This window comes from Danio rerio, chromosome 15 (assembly GCF_052040795.2).
Source record: "Danio rerio strain M-AB ecotype USA chromosome 15, GRCz13ab, whole genome shotgun sequence".
NCBI classification, from domain to species: Eukaryota; Metazoa; Chordata; class Actinopteri; order Cypriniformes; family Danionidae; genus Danio; species Danio rerio.
Window position 1 is genome coordinate 40,468,332 of NC_141035.1, and position 22,169 is coordinate 40,490,500.

The 22,169-nt window shown below is 37.1% G+C and overlaps 2 protein-coding genes across 2 annotated transcripts; both read right to left on the bottom strand.

Annotated features, from left to right (window-relative positions):
* Positions 1-1,239: 1,239 nt before the first annotated feature.
* Positions 1,240-2,823, bottom strand: LOC147840675 (chemerin-like receptor 1). The gene is made up of 2 exons (XM_087284543.1): positions 2,735-2,823; positions 1,240-2,376 (listed from the first exon to the last, which is right to left on the bottom strand). The coding sequence occupies exons 1-2, from the start codon at positions 2,736-2,738 to the stop codon at positions 1,478-1,480; spliced, it is 903 nt and encodes a 300-aa protein (XP_087140669.1). The 5' UTR covers positions 2,739-2,823; the 3' UTR covers positions 1,240-1,477.
* Positions 2,824-5,494: 2,671 nt separating this feature from the next.
* Positions 5,495-21,290, bottom strand: LOC137487694 (C3a anaphylatoxin chemotactic receptor-like). Its single transcript, XM_087284526.1, has 2 exons — positions 21,100-21,290; positions 5,495-8,262 (listed from the first exon to the last, which is right to left on the bottom strand). The coding sequence occupies exons 1-2, from the start codon at positions 21,152-21,154 to the stop codon at positions 7,319-7,321; spliced, it is 999 nt and encodes a 332-aa protein (XP_087140652.1). The 5' UTR covers positions 21,155-21,290; the 3' UTR covers positions 5,495-7,318.
* Between the last annotated feature and the right edge of the window lie 879 nt (positions 21,291-22,169).

Here is a 22,169-nt window from a genome sequence, read left to right on the forward strand (position 1 = left end):
ACTGAAATGCCTAGTGTTATTTTTAATTGCTATTAATGTGTGTGTGTGTGTGTGTGTGTGTGTGTGTGTGTGTGTGTGTGTGTGTGTGTGTGTGTGTGTGTAAATATACTTCAATTTATTAAAGTTCCTGCTAGTTAATACTACAGTGTGCTGTTGCATTCATTAACAAAGTTGTAGATACTGCAATATATACTGTATAATACAGTTTACTATAGTTAGTATGGTTCAAAAACGTACTATTATTTACTATAAATACTATTACAACTTCTTATTTCATGTGGGTTGAATCGTATCTTTAGAACCATATAACATGATTGAAAGCAGCTCCTAGATAACTCATAACTGTTTTCTTATATAAGAAACAAGAGAAGCACCCAGCACAGTCCTTAGCTTAGCTAACAGTATTGAACATATAGATAATAATTAAAAATCATAACTTACCCTCTGATTGCTCGAGGCCTCCAACAACGTGAGCTGCCCTGTGTCCTGACAAACAGAAACGCCCCATCTCATTGGCTGGCTCTAGCCAATAAACTGGCTTTGCTGCTCTTTTACTGGTATGTACATTTCCACAGAATTTATTATTTTTAACAAGAATCTCTTCAGAAAAGAGTTTAAATAAACCCTAAATAATAAAATAATCGTGGGAAATGATTATTTTGCACCTCAGTCCTGTTGGCTGCTGGCATTGTTCATTGGTCAGGCATCAGCCAATCAAACAGCTTTACACCAGCCCCGCCCCTCCCCTGCCCAGCGCTGCTCACGCCTCTGCATCTGCGAGTGCACAGATGAGTTCTGCTACAGAGATCGCGGGAGATGTGTTGCAAAAGTCAGAGCGCGGGAGATTTGTAGTTGTACTGACGAATCTGAGAGGTTTTGAGTGCCGACCTGTGGTTGTAGAGCGAAGATGCAGTCAAATTTGCCGTGCACACGTATGTCTGTCACTTTGTATTTGTGAATGACATTTTACAAATACACAACTATTAATCTGCATCTTCGAATTTAAAACACAAGTGTGTGGATTGTTGTGTGTGTGTGCAAATCGAGGATTTCAGCTGTTCACATCAGAGCTGTAAGTGTACATTTCAACCTACACATACAAATATTATTATCACAAGTGCTCACATTTACATTTGCAAGCTCTCGACTTTCGCAACTGAATTTACCTTCATACCACCTCATCTGTGTGTGTGACCGTGTTTGAGAGGGAAGTCCATTTAAAGTCTGCTACACAGACACTGAAAACAAGAACACAAAACTAAACCAAGCACAAAACCTGGATTTATAAAACTATAATTTACAAGAGATGTCTTAGACAGATAAATTATGCTGAATACAGATGACAGTTACTGTTTATCTGTGATAATCATAGTATTAACAAGGATTACTAAAATGTTGTTCCCCAGAAAAGTTTTCTACATTTGTAGTAATTCAAGTGTGGTTTGTTTTGCCTGTTTATCATTTTGTGTGTATTTCACTATACTCTAATGTCCAGATGATCATCAGCAAACGCCGTCTCCAGCACCAGCACCAGAGACTGTTTCAGCTTCTTCTTATAATCATCACACATGAACACATAGAGAAATGGGTTCAGACAGCTGTTTAGATTAATCAGGTAGAAAGTAAAATTAAACAGCACCCAAAATGTATAAGTGAGAGTCCAATTATTATTTTTTGCTCTTACTCTCCAAATCCAGCAAACATAATGTGGAAATGAACAGATGAAGAAAGTCAGGATTACAGTTATAATGAGTCTGTATGACCTGAGCTGCTTCCCCATTTTGAGGCGTTTGATTTTTACTCCAATAGCGATGTATGAAGATGCAATGATCAGGAAGGGGATGAAAAAGACCACTATAAATCCATAAGTCACACGAATTGTATCTGTAATGTTAAAAACTTTGAAGAGAGGTAAAATGTAGCCGATGGATGAAACCCAGATGATGATGCAGATGATTCTGGCTTTACGCAGAGTTCTGTTATTTTGAGCCCAAACGGTCATCCATGTGCGCAGGCATCGATCCAGACTGATAACTACAAGAGACCAAACGCTAACAAACAGATTAAGACATGTTGCGATGATGAAAAGGTACTCTGTGAAGACACTGTGCTGATTGCTCAACTTTAAGAAAACATTTGTGATTGAAACTAAAATAAAGATGTAGTCTGCAATCGCCAAATTCAGAAACCAAGTGGAGTTGACAGTCATTTTCATTCTGCAGCCGGCCAGAAATATGACCAGCCCATTTCCAATGAGACCCACTGTAATGGTGGGAAAGAAAATACAGTCAAAAAAAATCTCAAATCCCTTGTTGTCCACAGTGCTCTTGTCTGTTGAGTTTCCAGTCACATTTTTAAGCCCAAAACTGCTGTTTTCTATACAAGGATTCACAGAAAGGACTGTCAGTGTGTCATTGTGCTGCTAAATTCTGAACTATTAGCTATTAGAGTATATCTGATCATGCTCCTCTCAAACATTTTAATAAAACCTCATTAGAATAAAACCAATGATTAGTCTTTTATATTGAATAATTGTGCATTTGCAGTGTGTGGATTCATTAGAAGGACATCTTTGTATGAAGGGTCATTTGTTTGAGAAAATAAATGTGTATCTTGTGCTTAATTATATTGATTATATATTATCTCTGCATTGTCTGTGTTATATGTATTTGTATTTATATTCTGAGAGATTTTTATAAACATATAATATTCATAATTGATATTAAATTCTTACCCATCTTTGAGGTGTCAATGCAGTGGAAAGAGTCGAGTCTTGATCTTGATCCGTCTTCTTCCTTATGCTGCTTTATGCCAGAGCAAACCTTGGTGCTTCCCTATTGACTAAGGCTAAATATGGTCATTAGCAATCGAACCCACAGCAGAACCTTTCCTGTTACACTAGAATTTTCTGTTGCTCAAACATTGCTTTGGGTGTGTTTGTGTGCACTTGGATGTGTTACATTTGGTCATGACTTCACTTTCTTCCCTTTCACATAAAGCAAGGAACTTAAAATAAACATTCCTGACTCTCTTTAATCATTAAATTTCCCAGGATGTCCTTTGAAAGGACTAGGGGTGTAACTCTGGTATTCTGGCCAAATCTCTCCATCATGGCCTCCTAATCATCCCTATATTATAATTGGCTTCATCACCCCTTTACACCAACAAGCTGGTGTCTGACACAAAAATGGCTGCTTTCGTGTCGTCCAGATGGATGCTGGAGTAACATTAATTGCAAAGTCAAATATTAATTATAAATTAATTTCCATGTTGTACTTTGTATCAGTGTATTTATTAGAAGTAAAGCTCCATTTACACCCCCCAGCCCCCCCACCCCAAAAAAAAGGTATGACATTTAAGGATATAATGATGAGATTTCATGCTGATACTCTTCTCACACTCACAGACCACATTCATTTGACTTAAATTATGAAATCTACAGTTTGATTCAAATACATTGTAGCGAATTGGCTCAAAGGGAATTAAAGATTCATTTGAATGGAGCTTCAAATGAATCGACTCTTTAAATCCCATCATCCAGTTATCGTTCGAACAGACAGTTGACTTCATATTCATTATACACATTAAAAAAATAAACAGCAAACTACCCAGCCAGCAAAAATTATGTGGCTCAACACCAGACACTTACATCCGGCCCACATACCGCATAGAATGTAGGCACTTGGGCGGTCCGCTTTTGTTTGCCAGATCTGGGCTACAATTAAGCCATAGCAATATCACATATCAGCCAGAATTAAACCAAATGAATCAGAACTGACCCTATTCTGGGCCAAAGTTTGCTTTTAATCTGCCCAGATCTGGCCCACACCAGAGACATACATCTGGACCACATAATAAATGGAATGAAGTACAAAAATCCCAGCATGCATTGCAGTATGAATACATTCTATTAGGGTTGAGCAATGTCGAATAATTTGGCATCGTGCGATGTCTAATATGAAACATCATGATGAACGATGGCATCGTCCTCATTGGAGGCGGTGAATTAAATATGAATAATTAATTAATCCATTAATTCGCTGCGGTACACATGTGCTGGATAAGTTGGCGGTTCATTACACAGTGGCAACCCCAGATTAATAAAGAGACTAAGCTGAAAAGAAAATGAATGAATTAATGTTTGCTGTAATGAATAAACTTTTCAAGTAAAATTCCTAAGAGTTACAGCAGCCCAAAAGAAAATTTATATTAAGAGGTTCAGCGCTGTGAGCAAACACTTTTGTCCATGATGGTGACTTTAGTCTATGTGGCCCACATGTTTTAAGATAACTGGGCCACATTTGCCATATCTTCTTTGGGCCGCTAAAGGCTCACAGCCACATTACCCAGAGTTAACAGTGCCAAATATTTGCCAAAAGTGGCTCACATTTGCAATAGTATCTGGATGCAGCCATTACGATGCAAGCTAAGATTGCATCACTTAGGGATGCAATGTCAGACACAATGCACTCAAGCTAGTGATGTCACTGTGACGGGTAGCGTTAGGGGTGGGGTTAGGTGAGCCTTTTAAAAAGCATTGAATGCAGTTCAGATTCCACTGCACCAGGGGTCTCATGTACGAAGACTTGCATGGAAATCTTACTAAAACATTGCGTATGCACAAAAAAAAATGTATGAAACACTGCGTACGCCGAATCTCACGCATATTCTTTTGTACATCCGAATGAACGTGAAACTGAGCGCAACATGCACGAGCACAAAACCATCAGGTGAAGTTTTTTTTCCCTCTCCGCTGTCGCCACTGCCTCGCATGATTCAGGATTGGTAGAGCTACGCATTGATGAATTTGCTCTTCAGTGTTTGAACTCTCAGTAATGATTAAATCACACTGAACTGAGCTAAACTGAACTGAACTGAACTTAAACACTAAAACCTGAACCACACTGTTCCAGTTACTATGACCATTTATGTGAAGCTGCTTTGACACAATCTACATTGTAAAAGCGCTATACAAATAAAGCTGAATTGAATTGAATTGAAAAACCCCTACCTGCCTCCTCCCCCGTATGAATATGCTAATGACTTTACTTTGGCAAAACCCAACGAAAAAGCAATGGCAAAAGCAAGCAAAAAGAGAAACTTTGGACAGAATGTGAATTGGAGGTGCTCCTTTCGGAGATAGACCAGAGAAAAGCGGTGTTATTTGCAAGTTTGTTCTCCGGAATTAACAACAAAAGAAAAAAATAGAGTGGGAGAGTTTAGCTGATGCGGTTAACACAGTTGGGTCTGAACATCGCACCGAGTGCATAAAAAAAAAAAAGAAATAGTGTGGTTTATAGGTGTAAAGTGTTGCATCACTCTTAACAGACTCAGTGGCGCAGCTTGTAAGACGCATGTCAACATGTTTTGACACGTTCGAGCATGAATTCGGTTCGAATCCAGCGTCTGATGAACTCTTTCTTCTTTTTTCCCCCGCTACATATCAGATTTTGCCAACTATTTATCACGAGAAAGACAAGTAGGAATCATTAATAAGTTTGTGCATCATATTTTATTTGCACATTTATTGAATGGAAATGTTTCTGATTCACTGCTGGAAGTCCAAAAACTGAAGAGCAAATCCATTGATACACAGCTCCACAAGTCCCAAACCAAGCAAGTCAGTGGCGAGAAACAAACTTCACCAAATGATGAAGGTGAAAGAAAAAAAAAAACCTTGAGAGAAACAGCCTCTGTTTAGGCCAAAGTAGGCTCAAACACTGCCGTTTGCAAAAGCAACATAGATGAAGAAAAGAGAAATAAAATCCTCTTTATATTATATTAACAATATTTCAGATATTGTTAGCTTAGCAAAAGTCTCTCAGCAAAAACGTTTACTCCTTTTTAGCAGAACGCTTAGTGGTAAGATAAAGTGTTTGGTAAACACAAGCCGTGTATGCTAAATTAATGACAAATGATAAGGATTTGATGTCTACTAATTATTTTATTTATTTCTAAACACAATATTGACTGATAAATGGAACATAAAAATAGCTTTAAAATGACTTTAACAACTTAACCAATATTATTAAAATTGCTCTGTAATGGTCATCTGAAAAACAAAATACAGTGTATGTACATCTTGTACATTAGTATGACATCTTGCTACAGCGAGGACATCTTGAATAAAATACATGTCCAAATAATAAAATCAGTCCTAAGTGAATATACAGACAGTGAAAACAACAACATATAACTAAACCAAGCAAAAAAAAACTTGGATTTATGAAACTATAATTTACAAGATATGTCTAAAGGCCCGTGCACACCAAGAGGTTTTTTGCTTGCGTTTTCCGTCGACGTTTAACGCCTTATGACTAAATAATGGGCGTCAATGTGATTGTGCACACCAACGTGCAATACGCCAGGCGCAAAAGCGTAATTTTGAATGGCAGCGCCATTTAACGTCAAAAGAGTGATTTTGCATACTCTTCAGCTTGACACCAGTGAAAATCCCTTGAGTTTGAATACTAAAAAACGTCTCGTAAAATGCTGACGATTAACGCAAATGAAAAGCGTCATTCATTTTACATACTTTTCTGCTTGACGCCAGTGAAAATCCCTTGGGTTTAAATACTGAAAAACGTCTCATAAAACGCTGACGATAAACGCAAATGAAAAGCGTCCTGGTGTGTAGAAGCCTTTAAGGCTCCTACACACCGGGACGATTTTCGTTTGCGTTTAACGTCAAGAGTTTTACGAGACGTTGGATGTTAGATGGTGCTACTCAACTTAAAGTTTCTGACACCCGCTTATAACACAGAAGAAGAGGAGGAGAGGAAGTTCACACGCGTGTTGTTAAAGTTACTGGTGACTCGAACAAGCATGGATGGTTCAAGCAGCAGCTCCAGCTCTAGCGATGAAGAAATGATTGTTCACAAGTGCAATAAGCAGCTCCACGTTCATATCGCCTCTGGGCATCTTCTTCAATGTGCGCTCACGTTGACAGTTTTGCGCTAGAGCCCCTCCAATTGCTGTTTACGATAACTTCAGCAGCTCCGTGCACATAAACAAAAGTGCCAATCTGATTGGTGGAGAAGGTTTTGATGCGGTGCGTCAAAACGAAAAAACGAGCATGAGGCGTTTTTTTTCAAAATTACGCTTTTGCGCCTGCCGTTTTACACGTTGGTGTGCACGATCACATTGACACCCTTTATTTAGTCACAAGGCGTTAAACGTCGACGGAAAACGTGAGCAAAAAATGTCTCAGTGTGCACAGGCCTTTAGACAGAAAATGATGCTGAATAAAGACTATTGACTGATTATGAAGACTGATTATATGCAATATCAACAATGTTCACAAACCTTTGAAGATTTTCTACATTTCTAGCAATTCAAGTGTGGTTTGTTTTGCCTGTTTATCATTTTGTGTCTGTCTCATTTCTTTAATGTCCAGATGATCTTCAGCAAACGCCGTCTCCAGCACCAGCACCAGAGACTGTTTCAGCTTCTTCTTATAATCATTACACATGAACACATAGAGAAATGGGTTCAGACTGCTGTTGAGATAAATCAGGTACATACTAAAAATAAATAGCATCCAAATTGAATCACTGTCACTCAAATTATCATTATTTTCAGTTAATATAATAAAATACCAAACGTATTGTGGAAATGAACAGATGAAGAAAGTCAGGATTACAGTTATAATGAGTCTGTATGACCTGAACTGCTTCCTCTTTTTGAGGCGTTTGATTTTTACACCAATAGCGATGTATGAAGATGCAATGATCAGGAAGGGGATGAGAAAGAGCAATATAAATTGATATGGGGAAAGAAATGTATCTGTAACCTCAAAAACTTCAAAGAAAGGTAAAATATAGCCGATAGATGAAACCCAGACGATCAAGCAGATGATTCTGGCTTTACGCAGAGTTCTGTTATTTTGAGCCCAAACAGTCATCCATGTGCACAGGCATCGATCCAGACTGATGACTACAAGAAACAAAACGCTAGCAAACTGGTTTAGTGATGCTGTGATGGAGAAAAAGTGGATCATGAAGTCACTTTGCAACTCTTCCAAACTTATGGTAAAACCTATGATTGTAGATATAAGGAAGATGAAGTCTGCAATCGCCAAATTCAGAAACCAAATGGAGTTGACAGTCGTCTTCATTTTGCAGGCGGTCAGAAATATGACCAGCCCATTTCCAATGAGACCCATTACAAAGGTGGCAAAGAAAATGCTGGCAAGAAAGATTATAAACCTTATTCCTGTTGAGTCTTCTTCAGTCCCATTTTCAGGTCCAAAACTGACGTTTCCTAAACAAAGAAGCACAGTAAGGACTGTCAGTGTGTCATTGTGCTGCAAAAGATTTTTTATTTTTTTTACAAATTCACACTTATATTTAATGTCTGAGCAAATATAAAGCATATTTGGCTTTTTTTTGTATGAGAACAGATTTAAGAATGAGAAATTGCGCAGTGTTGCCAGATGTAGCTGATTGATTCCAGGCCAAAAACTATCCAAAAACTGCCGAAATGCAAAAAAAACGTCTGGAAACTGACTGTCTGTTTTTTTGTATTTTGTGATTCATGTTTTTTGTTCTTGCAGTTGTGCAGCAGTGAGTGACCTTGATCTTTCATTCAACAACTCTTGATGTTGACAAGTTTCAAAAAGTGACTTTGATTTATTTTATTTTTAAGTGACTATCCCAAGAAACCAAACCCAGGACTCGAGGGTCTATATAGAACCCTGAGATTTTATATTGTTCAATACAGTTTTTTGACTAAATTTTCGGCATTTAAAAAAAAATACTGAGGACTTTTTATTTATGAATCAAAAATAGGAAAATTAATATAAATCCTAATCAATGTATGGTTCAATTGTTTTATTTTTTTTTATTTACGTAAGTTTGTACATTAACACTCTAAGGTTCACCCAATTGTCCCAACAATGGTGTCCAGGTGGATGAAGGTTTGCTGCATGTTCGGTCTTTTCAGTGCACAATGTTGAATTCCTTTAAATTGAATTCATATCTGACTCCAATTTAATATGAGGTGGTTTAGAATGTAAATATTTTATATCTTCTTTTATCTGAATCATAAAACATTAATAAACTTATTTTAATATTTCATTTAGATAAAATCCTAATTTTATTTAATCTTGTTTCTATATATTACACTTGTTCATTCGGATTCCTACAACATCCTGAGTCTTGTACTGGCTGACTATACAATCCCTTAGACACAAGCATGCCAGTCTTGGTCACTAAACAGAGGTGATAAACCACTATTCTAAAAGGCAGAACCCTACTCACTCATTTAAGATTTTCTTTTTGTGTTGTTCATTTCTTTTTGTGTTGTTGTGTATTTAATCATGATTATTACTTTAGAATCAAGCAGACCAATTTACTCAAACTATTAGTAATCACCATATGATTTAAATAGTATTATAAGTTTAGAGATAAAGGTCCACCCTCATGAAGATTGGTCTCAACAATACTCTGTTATTCTAAATAGAGAAAGTCATTATTAGCCTGTACTGTCAAAGTATACTTGAGTTAATTCCAATGTGTTCGTCGGAGTTCTATGAACATCATTTAATGTGCCTAAACTAATAGGGCATAGGGGGATAACTGGGAATAGAACACAGCTAGGAATGCTCCGGTTAAAAAAATAATACTCTTTCCTCGAGGCGGGTAACGGAAATACTACATGGAAACTTACACTTTTGTCATATTGGACGTTTCCACATAGCATTGAATTCCCCTCCTGAAGGGGAACTATGCTTCTAACTACAGCTCCAGAGGTGTAGTTGCCAGCATACAAGTTTGCGACGGAGTTTGCGAATGTTCGTGGAAACGATGGATTTGTGAAACGCCAAATCAACTAACTATGTTTGTAATGACACAACTTGCGACCTTACGCCTGTTTCACACCGCAAGCGTCAGCGGCGCGTGTGTTTTCGGCGTCCATGTTAACAGATTAGAGCTTTCATACCGCACGCAGCAGTAGCGCGTCAGAGCGAGGCGTGAGCGTCGCCGAAGCAGCAGTGCAGCGATAGTTTCGGCGCTGGGTCTATTTTTGACGCGCTGCTCACGCTCAATTAAAGTGACAGTGCATTGATAATGACCAAAACACATTGAATGACAGTAAAAAGTAGCAATTTTACCCAATAAATGCTGTTTGCACTGTGAACCTGACAACACGAAAATAAGTAAAAGAATGGCATGCATTGGTTACTTTTGTCCGTCTCATCATCTGCATGAGCATGAATTAACGAGCTGTAATTCTGCCGCTGGACATCACTGAAGCGGAGAAAGTAACACTAGTTTGATCATGTATAAATATCATTATAACAATATTGTATAAATATGATTATAACTAGGTCTACAGCAACCTGATAATCAAAAAACAAATGACATGATATCACAGGCGATTGTCCTCTGACTGTAGACACTTCTCATATAAGTTAGCTTGAGAAGCATACAGTACTATTTGATGTATACATTTTGTAAAATAAACATTTGCAGGTTAAAGAAACAGCATATGAGGGGCTTTGGTGCAGATGAAAAGTTTAAAAAGTGTATTTGTATATAGAGAGACATGGGTAACTAGATAGAATAGACAGAGATAGGTTGATCTCTGCAGCAGCTGCCAAAGAGCTGCGCGCTGCAGACGCAGCTGGTGTGAAAGGCAAACGCCTGCGTGCTGCTACTGCTTGACATACGCGCTGCGCACGCTCTGCTCACGCGCCGCTGACGCTTGCGGTGTGAAACAGGCGTTAGTTGGCTAACGATGGTTTTCAGAAACACAACCCAGGATGACTAATGTAGCATAGTTCAGTTAATACTAAAAACAGGCTTTTAAAGTCAGACAACATAAATTTTACCAAGGAGACTCACACACACACACACGCACGCACGCTCGCACGCACACACACACACACACACACACACACACACACACACCTATAAACTAAAAACGACTAGGTAAACACACTTAGTTTTTGTTGAATATTTAACACATCATACAGTTTTAGTTTACAGAATTATTAAACCCCCTCATCAGTTTTTTTCTTTTTTTAAATATTTCCCAAATGATGTTTAACAGAGCAAGGTAATTTTCACTGTAATTCTAATAATATTTTTTCTTCTGGAGAAAGTCTTATTTGTTTTATTTCTGCTAGAATAAAATTCGTTTTTAATATTTAAAAAAACCTTTTAAGGTCAGAATTATTAGCCCCTTTATGCTATATATTTTTTCAATAGTCTAAAGAACAAACCATCGTTATACAATGACTTGCCTAATCATGTCACTTTAAATGTCACTTTAAGCTGTATAGAGGCGTCTTGAGAAACATCTAGTCAAATATTATTATTATCATGGCAAAGATAAATTAGAAATGAGTTATTAAAACTATTTTGTTTTGAAATGTGTTGAAGAAATCTTCTCTCCGTTAAACAGAAACTGGGGGAAAAAATAAACAGGGGGGTTAATAATTCAGGGGGGCTAATAATTCTGATTTCAAATGTATATAGTGTTCAGCAATATATAATTACACCCCACTGGAGCTTATCTAACAAAATAACTTACGATAACAGTCCAAAAACTAGTACATCCAAATTTTATATGGTATAGAAAAATATTAAATACAAATTTTAAAAAGAGGAAAAATCAAGCGAAGCAAAAAAAGAAAAAAAAAGTAAAAATAAATTAGTTGAAATTTTGTAGGCTGTAACTTATTTAAATTTTTGGTAACGCTTTCTTTTACAACCCGCAAAGTACCGCGTAAGTACAGTGAAATTACAGTGTACTTTTCTGTACGTACTGTGTAAGTATAATGAACGTATGTGTAGGTATAAGGGAACAAACCGTAATGTTTGGGTAATAAGGGGGTAACAACCAGATGTTCATCACGAAAATTACCGCGTAAGTATAGTGAAATAACGGTGTACTTTTCTGTACGTATAGTGTAAGTATAAATAACGCTTACTTAGGTATAAGGGAACAAACTGTAATGCTTGGGTAATAAGGGGGTAACAACCAGATATTCAGCATGAAAAGTACCGCGTAAGTACTGTGAAATAACGTTGTACTTTTCTTTAAATTGCAAAAGAACAAACCATGATGTATGCGTAATAGGGGAGTAACAATAAGATATTCATCAAGCAAAGATCCGCGTAAGTATATTACGTTTACGATGTACTTTTCTTCAAGTATTGTATACATACGAAAAATTATGCAAGGATGGTGACAACCTATTGCTATCTGCAAATGTACTGTACATGCACCTGCGTGAGTACATTAGTACTCTTATTCAGTGCTTGGGTTTTATACGGGGTGTTTAATGAATAAAAGGTTTACAACCTGTGAAATTATGAACCCTTATTGTATACTGTATGCATTTTAAATCTGCAATTCAATATAAAATATATTTCCATACACTACTTACCTTGTTTACTCGTCGATCTCACCAAAGCCATCAATGTCTCCATAACTCACTATCAACAAATAACTTTGCATGATATAGGCCTTACCGTCAGGGTTCAATGTAGATTAAAACAGGATCGCATCTTTACTGCTGTTTGCACAGGGGGGCTAACTGTTGCATTTCAGTAAATGTATAACTGATGCTTTATAGAAAAATCTAGTAATTTGGTCTTCAATCAATAAAAACTGCTGCTGTAGTTTACTCTGTTCTTAGTGTTCACGTATACACTAGTGTGTTAAAAGTTCAGCTTCTTCCCTCTTTGTTCCCTGTAGTTAAAGGATGAATACAGTATTTGTTCCCTCCTTGTTCCCTGTTCTTACAGGGTAAATACCACATTTGAGGGTTGTAAATTAAAGTGAAGCATTGTTCCTCTCTTGTTCCCTTTACTTACAGGGTAAATACCACATTTGAGGGTTGTAAATTAAAGTGAAGCATTGTTCCTCTCTTGTTCCCTGTACTTACAGGGTAAATACCCCATTTGAGGGTTGTAAATTAAAGTGAAGCATTGTTCCTCCCTTGTTCCCTGTACTTACAGGGTAAATACCACATTTGAGGGTTGTAAATTAAAGTGAAGCATTGTTCCTCCCTTGTTACCTGTACTTACAGGGTAAATACCACATTTGAGGGTTGTAAATTAAAGTGAAGCATTGTTCCTCCCTTGTTACCTGTACTTACAGGGTAAATACCACATTTGAGGGTTGTAAATTAAAGTGAAGCATTGTTCCTCCCTTGTTACCTGTACTTACAGGGTAAATACCACATTTGAGGGTTGTAAATTAAAGTGAAGCACTGTTCCTCCCTTGTTACCTGTACTTACAGGGTAAATACCACATTTGAGGGTTGTAAATTAAAGTGAAGCATTGTTCCTCCCTTGTTACCCCCTTGTTCCCTGTACTTACAGGGTAAATACCACATTTGAGGGTTGTAAATTAAAGTGAAGCATTGTTCCTCCCTTGTTCCCTGTACTTACAGGGTAAATACCACATTTGAGGGTTGTAAATTAAAGTGAAGCATTGTTCCTCCCTTGTTACGCCCTTGTTCCCTGTACTTACAGGGTAAATACCACATTTGAGGGTTGTAAATTAAAGTGAAGCATTGTTCCTCCCTTGTTCCCTGTACTTACAGGGTAAATACCACATTTGAGGGTTGTAAATTAAAGTGAAGCATTGTTCCTCCCTTGTTACGCCCTTGTTCCCTGTACTTACAGGGTAAATACCACGTTTGAGGGTTGTAAATTAAAGTGAAGCACTGTTCCTCTCTTGTTACCTGTAGTTAAAGGGTAAATACAACATTTGTTCCCCCCTTGTTCCCTTTAGTTTACAATGTAAAATCTTGAAGGCAGTGAAATAAATATACAAACACACAATATATTTCTTCTTTACTTTGTAACCTTTATTTTAATAAATAAGCATTTTAAAACACTTCATCTTAATCAAACATTGTCTTGTCTATCATTGCCTATACTCATTCATTTTCTCTTCGGCTTTGTCCTTTTGTTAATCTGGGGTCGCCACAGTGGAATGAACCACTAACTTATCCAGCATATGTTTTACGCAGTGGATGCCCTTCCAGCTGCAACCCATCTCTGGGAAACATCCATACACACCCATTCACACGCATACACTACAGACAATTTAGTCTACCCAATTCACCTGTACCGCATGTCTTTGGACTGTGAGGGAAACCAGAGCACCCGGAGGAAACCCACGCGAACGCAGGAAGAACTCCACGCAGAAACGCCAACTGACCCAGCCGAGGCTCGAACCAACAACCTTCTTGCTGTGAGGAAACAGCACTACCTACTGTGCCACTGTGTTGCCACCCAGCTGCAACCCATCACTGGGAAACATCCATACACACTCATTTACACACATACACTACGGACAATTTTAGCTTACCCAATGTCACCACATATTTTTGGACTTGTGGGAGCACCCGGATGAAACCCACGCTAACATGGGGAGAACATGCAAACTCCACACAGAAATGCCAACTGACCCAGCCGAGGCTCGAACCAGCGACCTTCTAGCGGTGAGGCGATTGTGCTACCCACTGCACCTGCCTATACTCAGACAGCAAAATAACACATTATTTCCTTCCCCCTTTTTTATGGCATCTCTTGCTTGGCTTCCTCTTCTGCTCTTCTCAGCTTCCACTGAGGACTCTGATGGTGAGTGGCTGATGAAATCCCATGGGTCTTGCTGCTCTGCATTTATATAAAATATATGAACAGACAGAAAGGCTTTTAGTAAGCTGTAGACATGTTTATTTTGCTGTTTAATGTGTGTGTGGTGGTTGTCCAACAATTTCACATACTAAATATTTACAGATACCATACAGACACTATACATTACTATCAAACAAAAGTACTATCATTAGATCATATGGGAGATTGTGATCATTTATAGTGATAATAATTAAAGCGCAGAGGGGAAAAGGCTATGTGCAGGCATTACAGACTTTGAAGTAAAGATTATTTGCAGTTCAGTGTACACATTTAAATTCTGTGTTACTCATTAAATGGTAAGTAAATGTAACGTTTGGGTGAACTACCCCTAAGGTTAGTTTTTGATTAAGTACATGTCTTAACCCATCATTAGTCCTAAATAAAGTGAAAGATAACATAATATGGTTGATGTACTGTTATGGACCCTTTTTACATTTCAGCGCAGTGAATGGGAAAGTACAACACATTTTTTTACAATCTTCTTTGCTCAAATACAATGAAAACTTTATGATGGTGTTGTCTCGACAATTAGAAAAAGAAAAAAATTTGCGTGAAACTGATAACGCCAGCAAGAAGAGAGAATAACATATAATTTACTCATGTCCATAGACACTGTTTGAAACACTTCGCACATGTAATCATATTATATAATACATACGTAAATATAAACAAATGTTATTTTATTAAAAATATCATTTAAAAACTCAAGGATTTTAGATGCTGATGATCGTAAAACGCGTCGTAACAGTATTGTGGAAAGGGAATTGTTAAAAATAGGTACAAACATCAGATAGAAACAAAAACCTAAACAAACACTTCTATGTACATAACGTCATAAAAATACTTGTTTTATTTACCTCGCGCTGCCGTCCTTGCACTGCCGTGAACAGGAAATTCAGGGAATGGAGGACGGAGAGTTGAATCGATTCGTCTTCAACAAACCGATCAGTGTGACATCAAAACATCGCGAGAACAACAGACAGCTCCGTGTGCATTTGAATCCATCTCGCGATATTGTATCACTTCAGGTACGCGCCTACTGATTTGTTGATTCAAACGAGTTGTGAATCAAGAAGCCTCTAAAGATCCGAATCAAACTGCAGCAGCACGCCACGAGGTTTTGCTCAGACTTTTAGAATTGCTCCGTCTTGTCACCATGTAACACATGTGAGTAAATCGTTGTTAGTAAATAACGCTACTGTTACGATTAGAAATTGCATTAACCAGATTATATTTATTTTGTTTCATTTGTTTTAGCGTAAACTTAATGCTAGTTCATGGCCGAATCTAAACGGCCAGCAGCGAATATTTACCAATGTTTACTGTCGTTTACTTTGCACATCTTAGAGATGTTGCCAAAGTTCTTCTGAATTTAGTTTCTTCATGTCATTCCAGATAGACTGGATGATAATCAGTTCAGATCTCTGTGGCTGTTGTCACACTCAGACTATTTTCTCCCTGTATACGTTAATTACAGCAAAGTTAATGACAAAAATAATGTTTGGAAATGTAAATTGATATATCAAACTGGCATGCTACAGAAAATATCAACACCCCCCCCCCCCCCCCAATTACTAGTAACGTTAGCCTTGAACTTTAGCACAGTAGCCTACTATATAAGCCTTTTCCCCTCTGCGCTTTAATTATTATCACTATAAATGATCACAATCTCCCATATGATCTAATGATAGTACTTTTGTTTGATAGTAATGTATAGTGTCTGTATGGTATCTGTAAATATTTAGTATGTGAAATTGTTGGACAACCACCACACACACATTAAACAGCAAAATAAACATGTCTACAGCTTACTAAAAGCCTTTATGTCTGTTCATATATTTTATATAAATGCAGAGCAGCAAGACCCATGGGATTTCATCAGCCACTCACCATCAGAGTCCTCAGTGGAAGCTGAGAAGAGCAGAAGAGGAAGCCAAGCAAGAGATGCCATAAAAAAGGGGGAAGGAAATAATGTGTTATTTTGCTGTCTGAGTATAGGCAGGTGCAGTGGGTAGCACAATCGCCTCACCGCTAGAAGGTCGCTGGTTCGAGCCTCGGCTGGGTCAGTTGGCATTTCTGTGTGGAGTTTGCATGTTCTCCCCATGTTAGCGTGGGTTTCATCCGGGTGCTCCCACAAGTCCAAAAATATGTGGTGACATTGGGTAAGCTAAAATTGTCCGTAGTGTATGTGTGTAAATGAGTGTGTATGGATGTTTCCCAGTGATGGGTTGCAGCTGGGTGGCAACACAGTGGCACAGTAGGTAGTGCTGTTTCCTCACAGCAAGAAGGTTGTTGGTTCGAGCCTCGGCTGGGTCAGTTGGCGTTTCTGCGTGGAGTTCTTCCTGCGTTCGCGTGGGTTTCCTCCGGGTGCTCTGGTTTCCCTCACAGTCCAAAGACATGCGGTACAGGTGAATTGGGTAGACTAAATTGTCTGTAGTGTATGCGTGTGAATGGGTGTGTATGGATGTTTCCCAGAGATGGGTTGCAGCTGGAAGGGCATCCACTGCGTAAAACATATGCTGGATAAGTTAGTGGTTCATTCCACTGTGGCGACCCCAGATTAACAAAAGGACAAAGCCGAAGAGAAAATGAATGAGTATAGGCAATGATAGACAAGACAATGTTTGATTAAGATGAAGTGTTTTAAAATGCTTATTTATTAAAATAAAGGTTACAAAGTAAAGAAGAAATATATTGTGTGTTTGTATATTTATTTCACTGCCTTCAAGATTTTACATTGTAAACTAAAGGGAACAAGGGGGGAACAAATGTTGTATTTACCCTTTAACTACAGGTAACAAGAGAGGAACAGTGCTTCACTTTAATTTACAACCCTCAAACGTGGTATTTACCCTGTAAGTACAGGGAACAAGGGCGTAACAAGGGAGGAACAATGCTTCACTTTAATTTACAACCCTCAAATGTGGTATTTACCCTGTAAGTACAGGGAACAAGGGAGGAACAATGCTTCACTTTAATTTACAACCCTCAAATGTGGTATTTACCCTGTAAGTACAGGGAACAAGGGAGGAACAATGCTTCACTTTAATTTACAACCCTCAAATGTGGTATTTACCCTGTAAGTACAGGGAACAAGGGGGTAACAAGGGAGGAACAATGCTTCACTTTAATTTACAACCCTCAAATGTGGTATTTACCCTGTAAGTACAGGTAACAAGGGAGGAACAGTGCTTCACTTTAATTTACAACCCTCAAATGTGGTATTTACCCTGTAAGTACAGGTAACAAGGGAGGAACAATGCTTCACTTTAATTTACAACCCTCAAATGTGGTATTTACCCTGTAAGTACAGGTAACAAGGGAGGAACAATGCTTCACTTTAATTTACAACCCTCAAATGTGGTATTTACCCTGTAAGTACAGGGAACAAGGGAGGAACAATGCTTCACTTTAATTTACAACCCTCAAATGGGGTATTTACCCTGTAAGTACAGGGAACAAGAGAGGAACAATGCTTCACTTTAATTTACAACCCTCAAATGTGGTATTTACCCTGTAAGTAAAGGGAACAAGAGAGGAACAATGCTTCACTTTAATTTACAACCCTCAAATGTGGTATTTACCCTGTAAGAACAGGGAACAAGGAGGGAACAAATACTGTATTCATCCTTTAACTACAGGGAACAAAGAGGGAAGAAGCTGAACTTTTAACACACTAGTGTATACGTGAACACTAAGAACAGAGTAAACTACAGCAGCAGTTTTTATTGATTGAAGACCAAATTACTAGATTTTTCTATAAAGCATCAGTTATACATTTACTGAAATGCAACAGTTAGCCCCCCTGTGCAAACAGCAGTAAAGATGCGATCCTGTTTTAATCTACATTGAACCCTGACGGTAAGGCCTATATCATGCAAAGTTATTTGTTGATAGTGAGTTATGGAGACATTGATGGCTTTGGTGAGATCGACGAGTAAACAAGGTAAGTAGTGTATGGAAATATATTTTATATTGAATTGCAGATTTAAAATGCATACAGTATACAATAAGGGTTCATAATTTCACAGGTTGTAAACCTTTTATTCATTAAACACCCCGTATAAAACCCAAGCACTGAATAAGAGTACTAATGTACTCACGCAGGTGCATGTACAGTACATTTGCAGATAGCAATAGGTTGTCACCATCCTTGCATAATTTTTCGTATGTATACAATACTTGAAGAAAAGTACATCGTAAACGTAATATACTTACGCGGATCTTTGCTTGATGAATATCTTATTGTTACTCCCCTATTACGCATACATCATGGTTTGTTCTTTTGCAATTTAAAGAAAAGTACAACGTTATTTCACAGTACTTACGCGGTACTTTTCATGCTGAATATCTGGTTGTTACCCCCTTATTACCCAAGCATTACAGTTTGTTCCCTTATACCTAAGTAAGCGTTATTTATACTTACACTATACGTACAGAAAAGTACACCGTTATTTCACTATACTTACGCGGTAATTTTCGTGATGAACATCTGGTTGTTACCCCCTTATTACCCAAACATTACGGTTTGTTCCCTTATACCTACACATACGTTCATTATACTTACACAGTACGTACAGAAAAGTACACTGTAATTTCACTGTACTTACGCGGTACTTTGCGGGTTGTAAAAGAAAGCGTTACCAAATTTTTTTGGCAATATTTTGCTTTAATGGTATTATCCTTCAATTGCTAAATATGTTTGGTAACTAAAATATTAGTCTCTTAAGAAGCCTAAAAAGTTCAGAAAAGTAAACTTTGATATGTACTGTAAGTTATGTCAACACATTCAGTCCAGATATGTTAACTTAATTTAAAATATTAAGTTAGTGATAACTAATTGATGCAAGGATTTTTTGCAGTGTACCAGAAATTCTTGGCAGTGTCACAGACCTTAAATATTTGCTGATAATTTGCTTTTAATTTTTTTATGCCTCACAGTGTGAGACAGATAACGGCAGAAAGAATAGAGAACAATGTCAAATGTACGGTCCCGCACAGACACCCTGCTTTAAAAGTATTGTTTGTAAATCTACATAAATGTTTTAAACAGTCTAAAATTTGAAAGGATTTGAGATGCTGATTACCATTGAATTGTGCCATCACAGTGTTCTGAAAAAGGTTTATTGTGCCAGCTATGATATATATTTTTAAATTCATTATTTTGAACAGAATTTGCATGTTGGTTTGTTTTTATCTTTTGGACTCATTTTTCTATTTGAATATTGTTGCAGTTTGGTGAAGAAATAGTTAAAACACTGTTTTACACTCATGACAAACTTAGTGTTCTTTTGTTTTCTAACCCTTTAACTGTCCCAGCAAGATTTTATGGTCACACTTTACAATAAGGTTCATTAGTTAATGTTAAGTAATGCATTTACTAACATGAACAAACAATCAACAATACATTTACTACAGTATTTATTCATGTTAATAAACGTTAATGAAAATACAGTAGTTCATTGTTAGTTCGTTAACTCATGGTGCATTAACTAATGTTAACAAGTATGGACTTGGATGTTAATAATGCATTAGTAAATGTTCAATTATGATTAATAAATGCTGTACATGTGTTGTTCATGATTGGTTCATGTTAGTAAATGCATTAACTAATGAACCTTATTGTAAAGTGTTACTGATTTTATTTATTTATTTTTTTGGATTGCATTTCTTTATAATTCCATAATTTCTTAAATATCAGCCTTTACCAAATGGTTGATATGTCAATTTATAGTAAAAGTACCAGTATTATTAAATATACTATGAAAATCTGAAAAATATGAAGTGCAAGACCAATTTATTTAATTTATTATTTATTTAAAAACCTAATTAAAATCAAACATTTTTGAATACTAATACTACATCTTTATTTTTTTGATGTTTGCAATAAAAAATTTCAGATTCTCATTTAGCATCCAAATTAAGTGTAGTGCAACGGGATTTTTTTTTTTTGTAAACCAACAATATGGTGTAGTGTAAACCATTATTTAAAACCGTCAAAATATGGTCAACCAATGTGTAATCTACTGTGAAATTACAGCAAAAAATCTAAAACAAACTAAATAATTTTGTAAATTACAGGAAATTTCAGTAATTTTACTTGCCGTTATTTTACTTTTTTTTTTTTTGTTTCCCAGGATTTTTTTTAGAGTGTGGAGTATATCCGATTGTGTCATTTTAATAAATCCTCATTAGAATAGAACAAAAAAATTTGTCATCTAAATTGAATAACCTTGCATTGGCCGTGCATGGATTCATTATGTAATAAGGACGTTTTTGTATGAAAGGTCATTTGTTTAAGAAAGTAAATGTGTATCTTGTGCTTAATTATATGGATTTTATATTTTCTCTGTGCATTTTCTGCATAAACAATCTTGTATTAATATTCTAATAGGTTTTTATAAGCATTTAATACGCATAGATAATAATTTCTTACCCATGTTTTGAGATGTCAGTGCAGTGGAAAGAGTCGAGTGTTGATCTTGGTCCATCTTCTTGCTTGCACTGACCAATTGGTTGGTTGGTTTTATACCAGAGTAAACCCATCCCTATTGGCTGATAAGGCTAAATATGGTCATCAGCAGTTGAACCCACCACAGGACCTTTCCTGTTACACTAGAATTTTCTGTAGCTCAAACACTGCTATGGGTGTGTGTCAGTGCTGTGTTTGTGCGCTTGGATGGGTTAAATGCAGAGCACAAATTCTGAATAGGTCTATGGTTCACCACATTTGGCCACTTCACAACTGACCTCACTTTCACTTCCCTAACACTAACATGAAGCAAAGAAGTTTAAATAAAACATTCAGGTGTTATTAGAGAAAGAAAAAATAGAACATATAGTGTGACCTTACAAATATTCTTAGGCACACAGTGGAGGATATTAGTGATCCTCATTAAAGAAATGACTGTGACACCTCCATTGAAATACAAAAACAAGTTTCTATGTTTTGCACTAATTTGATTGTATACTGAAGACAAATTCTGAGAATGGGTTAGGATCCCTGGCAGAAAGCTCTCTGCAGCGCTAACATGGTCACACACTGAAGCTAGGTTGCGCCTAATTAGTACCTAGATTGGAAAAATAAGTTGCTGCCAGGGGGTACTTATGCCCCTATGTGGTTCCTAACGCCCCAGTATAGTGATGGGGACTCTAAACCAATGGTCTCAAACTCAGTTCCTGGAGGACCACAGCTCTGCATAGTTTAGTTCCAACCATCTCCAACTCACACCTGCTTAATAGTCCATAGCAGTCTTGAACACCTTTAATTAGCTGGATCAGCTGTGGATGCTGCACATTGTTGATAAATAAAGAGATTTCCCAACATCTTTTAATTGCTTTGAGTACACAAATGTGATATAATAAAGGAATTATTATTATCATCATGTCATTTCATAAGACACTTGATTTTGGAGTAAGCTTCGAAGATTTCAGAGGACCCACACACCTGTGAGGATAACTCTTGATCAGTACTTATCATTTAATAGAGACATTTTCTTTATGTTA

Excerpts from the sequence above, each read along its gene's own strand:
- LOC137487694 (XM_087284526.1), bottom strand. The coding sequence starts at position 21,154 with ATGGACCAAGATCAACACTCGACTCTTTCCACTGCACTGACATCTCAA. Across the intron at positions 8,263-21,099 it reads ACTGACATCTCAAAACATGG|GAAACGTCAGTTTTGGACCT; the intron begins GTAAGAAATTAT and ends TTCTTTGTTTAG.